Source organism: Myotis brandtii, unplaced genomic scaffold (assembly GCF_000412655.1).
Source record: "Myotis brandtii unplaced genomic scaffold, ASM41265v1 scaffold535, whole genome shotgun sequence".
Classification (NCBI taxonomy): Eukaryota; Metazoa; Chordata; class Mammalia; order Chiroptera; family Vespertilionidae; genus Myotis; species Myotis brandtii.
The window spans coordinates 3,096,502-3,103,761 of NW_005369964.1; the positions used below are offsets into that span (position 1 = coordinate 3,096,502).

Sequence of the window (7,260 nt, forward strand, 5' to 3'; positions counted from 1 at the left end):
ATGCTGCCTGCTTTCCTGATATGATTGCCAAGGGGCCAGTGTGGCGAGGGAGGGTGGATCTCACCCCACGCTGCGTGCGGAAACTGGGGGTGTGGTTGGGGAGTGTATCGCGGGCCTGGCGCAGGGAAGGCGGAGGCTTACGGCCCTGTGTGCCCACTCCACACACCGTCTGTAGAATTCTGTGCCCCAGGCACGGGGCAGCAGATGCTGAGTTGGCATGTTCTGGAGCCTCAGTTTGCTCACCTGGACCCTGGGCGCGAGGGTCCCGTCAGGGGCGTGGGGCGGACGTTTTGGGGCCCGAAGCCTTGCCGAGGCTGAAGGAAGCGGCCAGGACAAGCTGGCGAGGGAACCCCTCACCTTCTTTCTGCTGAGGGCGTGGGGCGGGCGGTGCTCCCGCTGGAGACAGAATCAGATGCTCACGTGCCCTCTTGTGTGTTGCAGATCCCTCGGCCACCTACGTCCGACAGCTGGAGACCAAGGTGAAGCTGCTGGAGGGTGACAAGCTCCTCACACAGGTAGGTGGCTGTGGGCAGGACGCAGGGACACGCCTACTCATTTACCCACCGCTCCCATGCCCACCCTGACCCAGCTTACCTGGACTCCCTCCCACCGGCCGGCCACTCCTGCCCCAAGTGGCCTTGGGACGCCGGCGCCTAACCCATGCTCCACCGCCTCTGGGGTCCTTCCGTCTGTCCCCAAGTGGACTTCGAGCTCCCGGGGGCCACCCAGGGCCTGTCCCGGAGATGGTGTGACACACAGTTGCTGAGGAAACGGGCTGCTTTGCCCCCTGGCAGATGGGTGAATGCAGGCCCCAGAGGTGGGCGGGCACGCTTCACTCAGACCCACATGGAAATCTCCCTGCCCTGCCACACGCAGTCCTCTCAGAGCTGGGTCATTCCCTCCCCTCCTGGGCTGGCCGGTGCCCCAGACAGGGGAAGTCACGTCTCATCCCCAGCACAGGGCTGGCGGATTAGACTCGGCAGGGAGGGCAGAGCAGGTGAGAGGCGTGGCAGGGCAGTGTGGCAGGGCAGGGCGGGGCCTGCCGGCCAGCAGGACGGGCCTTTCCTGCTGGGCAGGGCCAGTGGTGGAGGCTGTGGTCAGCCCTGGCTGGGGCCCCAGGGGCCAGCTGGCTTGGCTGACCCCTCTAGCCTCTCTGCCCTTTGTATCCATCCCTGGCTTATTCTCACCCCGCCCTCAGGGAGCTCCAGCGCTGTTCAGTCTCACTGTTTCCCTGCCTGACCACCTCCTTGACCCCCTCAGCAGGACTCATGTATGAGGGGGCTCTGGGAGGACAGCAGAGGTGGGGAGAGCCCCGTGGACAGGACTTGGCCCACGGTGAGAGTACCGGCCTTATCCTAAGGGGGTCCAGGGCAGATGGGATCTATTTAGCCTTCGTCTTCCTGGCCTCCTGCAAGACATGGCTCCCCACTCAGGCGTGGCCTCCTGCCAACAGCCTTCCCAACCACCCCCAAGTGGCTTGGCACTCGTCCTGAGCTTCCGGCCCCGTGGGCTGCCCACCCTTGCTGATGGTTTTCGGGACCCTCCTGTGGGAAGCCTGGCCCCCACCCCTGCTGGCCTGTCATCTATTCAAGGTCTGGGCTGCAGGGGCTGCGTGATTATGTGTGTCTTCGATGCTCAGCATAGCTGGACTGAGTCACTGCCCGCCACCCAGAGTCCTAGGCCAAGAGGCGAGGCTGGTGTTTGCCCAGAATAGGGAAGGTCCGCGTCACCAAGGGAGAGCTGCTTTATAAGGTAGTGAGTGCATGTCTCTGGAGGTAATCAAGTGATGGTGGATGACTATGTTTGGGAACCTTGAAGAGCCTGCCGCTGCGGGTGGATTCTGGCCTCCGCCTCATGAGCGCTGGCTTGTGAGATTTTACGGTTCTGGCCCTTAAGTCCTGTCACTGAATTCAGATTGCACGGGAATCTGCAGTGAGGAATCGGCCGGTGTGCGGAGCCGGGGAAAGCAGTAGCGTTCTTCGATCTGTCTTAAGGGGATGTGGCTTTGGGGTTTGGGTGGGAGGGCAGGGAGCCTGTGTGGATTCCCACTTCCCACGGCCCCGCCCCCTCCCCCCATGGCCTCTCTTTAACTCCGAAATAGCTTTAATTAAAAATGTGCCAGAGTGCTCACAGGCTAAATGACTGTATTGCCGTTCGTATTTTCTTTCTCTCGTCAGCTTTAAAATTTCATCAACACAGCTGCTTCCTCCGCCGTGATTCATCGCCAGCCCCGGGACACGCTATTATTTTTCCTGCGGGTTCTCTGCGCCCGGTCGGGCTGGGCCGCGGGGGCTGTAATGGATGCCGGGACCTGTGCTCCCTCGTTCCCTCGGTTCACTCCCCTGCTGGGCTGATAAATGAAGCCTGTGCGCGCCCAGGAGCCCGCTTTTAACGCTGTCACCCGGGGCAGGCCGGCGGCCACGTGGGGGAGGGCAGGCAGCCTGCCAGGCCCGGACTGAGCAGCCCAGAGCCTGCCTGCCTGCCCCCTTTCTGACCCCAGTGGCCCTATCCTGCCGTGCCACGCAGGGTGGAAGTGACCCGAGCACAGATGGGGAAACTGAGGCCAGGGTGGAGCAGATTTCCTGGCGTGGGTGATGGTGTTAGCGTGCTAGGGCTGCCGTAACAAAGAACCACACACCGGGTAGTTTGAACCAGGGGAATGCCATGTCTCACGGTTCTGGGGGCCGGAAGTCCAAGGTCAAGGCCCGGATGATTCCTTCTGAGGGCCGGAGGGAAGGATCTGGCCCAGGCCTCGCTCCTTGGCTTGTAGGTGGCCATCTTCTCCCCGTGTCTCTACAGCAGTGGTTCTCAACCTTCTTAATGCCGCGACCCTTTAATACAGTTCCTCATGTTGTGGTGAGTCCCAATTTCATTGTTACAAATTGAACATAATTAAAGCATAGTGATTAATCACGAAAACAGTATGTAATTATATATGTGTTTTCCGATGGTCTTAGGCGACCCCTGTGAAAGGGTCGTTCGACCCCCAAAGGGGTCGCGACCCACAGGTTGAGAACCACTCTCTACAGCGTCTCCCTTGTGTGTGTGTCTCTCTCTCTCTCTCTCTCTCTCTCTCTCTCTCTCTCTCTCTCTTTCCTGGTTTCTCCTCTTTATGAGAACACCAGTCATACTGGAGTAGGGCCCACCCAGAGGACCTCACCTTAACTTGATCACCTCTGTGAAGACCCATCTCCAAATAGGGCGCATTCTGAGGTCCTGGTTAGGACATCAGCATGTGAATTGATGGGGGTGGAGGGGGTGGGGTGGGAGGGACGACACAGTTCAGCCTGCGCTGTGCTGCTGTTGGCCCGATGGTGTGAGAAAGCGGCTCTGGGTCCTGGTCCTGGAGGAACCCCTGAGCCAGCTGCCACCACCTGTGGCTTAGGCACAGTTCTGCATGTGCTGGTGCCTCGGTTTCCTCGCCCATGAGACGGGGATAGTGGTGAGGCCACTACATTGCTTACCGCACTGACTGGAACCCCCGCACCTGGGGAGTACCTCGGGCAGTGGCTCACCTTCTCACCTTCTCCTGGTCCCAGGACCTGGGGTACTTCAAGGTCTGGCGGACTGTGCCACCTGGCGGGTGGCTTGGACCTCCCATCCCCGAAGGAACCGCTCCTCTGTCCTTGGTCTGAGTTTTGAGCCATCCAGGCTGGGGGCGAGGGGACTGGTCCGCCACCCTCTAAGCCCATCGCTGATGCCTCTGTTCTGTCCCCCGATTCCCTGAGCAGGACTGGCCCTTCTGAGTGGGGGGCTCCCCGCCCAGGCCTCTGAGATGCTGGCCCTGTGGCATTTGTGCAGCGGCAGCTCTGCTTGCCGGGGTCTCCTGTGACATTTTCCTTTGTCAACAGGCTCGGGGCCATTCCTGCCCCACCTGGTTGGTGTTTGGGGTTGGCCATCGCGTCCTCACCCCATTTGTCATGGGCGACGTGGTCTCTTTAAATGTGTTAGAACCTCAGAACTGGTCCAGCCTCCTCCTCAGCCAGGGAGGAAAGCCGCTCTCTCCAGCTTCTGAGCAGATGGTCAGTCTAGCAACAGGGGCGGGAAGACTAGTCATGTCACCTGTCTCCTTGCCCGAGGCTTACCCGGCGTCCCCTGTGAGCCGCACGTGGGGTGAGAGTCGAAAGAGCAAGAGGCCACGCCCAGGACTATCAGCCAGAGTCGGGTTCAAATCTTTGTTAAATCTGGGGTTTTAAATACATGGGCTGCCCTGGCCAGTTTGGCTCAGCAGATAGAGCGTTGGCCCTCAGACTGAAGGGCCCCGGGTTCGATTCCCGTCAAGGGCAGGTACCTCGGTTGCAAGTTCTCCAGTCTCGGTTGGGGTGTGTGCAGGAGGCAACCAATGGATGTGTCTCTCTCACATTGATGTTTCTCTCTGTCTCTCACTCTCCCTTCCACTCTCTCTAAAATCAATGGGGAAAAGTATTCTCGGGTGAGGATTACTCCCTTCCACTCTCTCTAAAATCAATGGGGAAAAATATTCTCGGGTGAGGATTAACACACACACGCAAAATGAAAAGAAATGCCGGGGCTCCTGTGAGGTGCCTCGGGGACCCCCACCCCCACCCTGGTGTGGGAAAACCACTCCAGCCAAGCTGAGGTCCTGGTGGCTTTGGGCTAATGGGTGGCCAGGGTGGGGGCAGAGGTGAGGGGGCGGTTGGCATGGCTGGGAGGGCTGGGTGACACTGCTCCTCTCTCCTTCCAGCCTCCGCACCCCCACGCCCACCCGGGGAGCAGGCTGCAGGTAGAGCTGCCTGGGGCCTTGTGTGCGGGGTGCTTGGGGTGGGTGGGGGCTGCTCTGAGTGCTGTGTGGTGCTCTGGGTCCCCTCCTGTTGGTCCCCTCCTGTCCCTTCCTGGGAACCGCTCCATGCAGGCCCTTCTCACCCACTTTCACTGGACCCACCCTGCTTGTGAGGTTGCAGCGCTAGTCAGCGTCACCCCCACTCTGCAGTGGGTACCCCAAACTGCAAGGTGGGAGGAGGGGCTGGCCAAGGCCCCATGAGTTAGTGGCTGCCAGCTGGCCCAGGTCCCTGAGCAAGGTCTCCAGGCCCAGTGCCGGGCTCCCCCCTGCACCCCTGCCAGCCAGGGAGGCGTCCCTGCTTTGGAAAGCAGGGCTGGTAAGCGTCCCTGGAGCCCAGTCCTGGGCCACCCCTCCCTGCGCCGGGAGGGCAGCGGGCCAGGGGACCAGTCCAGAGTCACTTGGGATGGCCCCTCTGAGGGGCACTGCCGCTGGCCACTGCAGACAGACCAGCCCGGGCTCCTGGGTCTGGGGTTCCGAGTGGTCACCTTTGGGCAGGCTGCTGGCTGTGGATGGGCGCCCCTGTGTCCGAGCTCACCCTGGAGCCCCCCACCCATAGTCAGGCACTGCTGCCTTTCCGGGAGAGCACACAGTAGGTGCTTCTTGAACACAGACCTGCTGCAGCAGACGGTCCCTCCAGGGGCTGGAAGGAGAGGTGAGAGCAGCCGCCCCTGAGTGAACCCCGAAAGGGGGCCTGCCCACAAGAACCCCATGTGGCAGGAGTCCCCCCATGGCCTGTTCTGACAGTGCTCGCAGGTGTATGGGGAGCGATGGCCCAGGGGAGTTCCTGCAGCTTTGCCAGCAGGAGCCCTGGTGGGAGGTGGGCCTGGGGCAGAGCCGTAGCCTTGTAGAGGCCCAGGGAGGCTGGTGGCCTGTGGTGACAGCCCTGGACAGAGCCCTTGTCCTTAAGAGTGGACACGGAGGCCCCGCAGACTCCTGAGTCGCTCTCCTGGTCGATGGGGTAGGGGAGCCTGTGCTGTGTTTGCAGCCCTGGGTGACTTCCTTCCCTTTTAAGGATTCAGGAAATCCCGCTCAGCTCCTGCTGTGGTGTCAGATCCTTTTCCATGCCTGGGGGCCTGCTGGCCGGCAGGCGTCCTCCCTGGGGAGCACTGTGCCCCCTGCCCCTGTCCCTGTCCTCACCCCCACCCCGGAGGTGCAGGCCCAGCCGCCCCAAGGCCATTTCTGCTCTCTTCCCCTCAGTGATGAAAACCTGGGGGTTTCTTTCTTCCAGGGCACAGACAGGCAAATACCAGGATTTTAATTTGGATTTAAGTGCAATTACGGTTCTTCATTTGGATGCGTCATTAGTCACGCTGCCCCTAGTGAGAGATTGTGCGTTTTCCCACCAGCTCCGAGGCTGCTAATAAAGTTCTGTGGACGTGCAAATATTTACCACGAGCACTGAGGCAGGGGTGGGAATGGCATGCTGCTAATTAAAAAACTCCCCCGCCCGGTGCACACACCTCCTCCCAGGGAAACTATCTGGGGGGAGGGAGGAGACAGGCCGGTGTTTTGAGTAACAACACATGAGCTGCTTCAGAACCATTTGGTCCAGGGCCAGAGAAGCTGGGAGGAGGGGACAGCCTCGAGCAGAACCTAGGCCGCGTGTGCGGGAGGACAGGGCGGCTCCAGTGCCTTCGAGGGCATGGCAGTCCCATTGTAAGATCGGGGCCCATGCCAAGGTCTCTCTGGTGGGACCCTGCCACATTTTGGGGGCCACCATGAGAGGGTGATGAGCAGGAGGGGCCCCCAGGCATGGCTGCTGCTGCCTGGCCCCTGGCCCTGCCCTGGCTGGCCTCCTCCCCTCCAGTGTTTGTTTGGGTAACTCAACAGCCTGCTGATTTATGGGACGTTCCCCCTGCAAATTATCTGCCCAACAGAGTTCCCTCCGCCTTTGAAGTAGGAAAGGGTGCTTGGGCCAGAAATGACACGTGGCTTCTGCTCGGCTGGCCCACGGGGCCTGCGCGGATTGGGCATGGCCCCCGGGTTCTCTCCCTCTCCGGGCCGGGTCCAAGCCCCCAGCCCTGCCTGGAGGGGTGGGGAGGGTGTTGCTTTGCCCTGAAAGAAACTTACATAAGGCCAGTTACGTGTGTATGTGTGTTCATTCATTCATTCCTTCACTCACTCACTCACTACTCCCCCAAGCATTCGTCCCTCTCTCCCTCCAGAGGGGCGCTGTGGGGGGCGCCCTGAGCAGGGCCTTGTGGGGGGCGCCCTGAGGCGAGCCCCAGCACCTGTGGGAGGCAGGAGGACTTCCTGTGGATTTGGGCCTCAGGGGCTGGAGAGGGGGTGCTTGGGGGTGTGGGGAACCCAAAGCTGGAGCAGAGGAACAAATGTCCAGGGGTGGGAGAGCTGCACCCCATTCACTCACCCACTTACCTGTTTATTCAGCTGCTCAACAAACGTTTGTGCAGCTCACAGCGGGGAGCACCATGAAGCGCCTGCCTGGATGGGATGGAGAG

General features: G+C 60.9%; 1 protein-coding gene across 1 annotated transcript in view; it reads left to right on the forward strand.

Moving 5' to 3' along the window:
* Positions 1-7,260, forward strand: part of CCDC85C (coiled-coil domain containing 85C) — a 27,842-nt gene that overhangs the window by 11,836 nt on the left and 8,746 nt on the right. Inside the window, exon 2 of the mRNA XM_005877880.2 lies at positions 442-515. Within this exon, the coding sequence (XP_005877942.1) occupies positions 442-515 (74 nt within the window). The remainder of the gene's footprint in view (positions 1-441; positions 516-7,260) is intronic.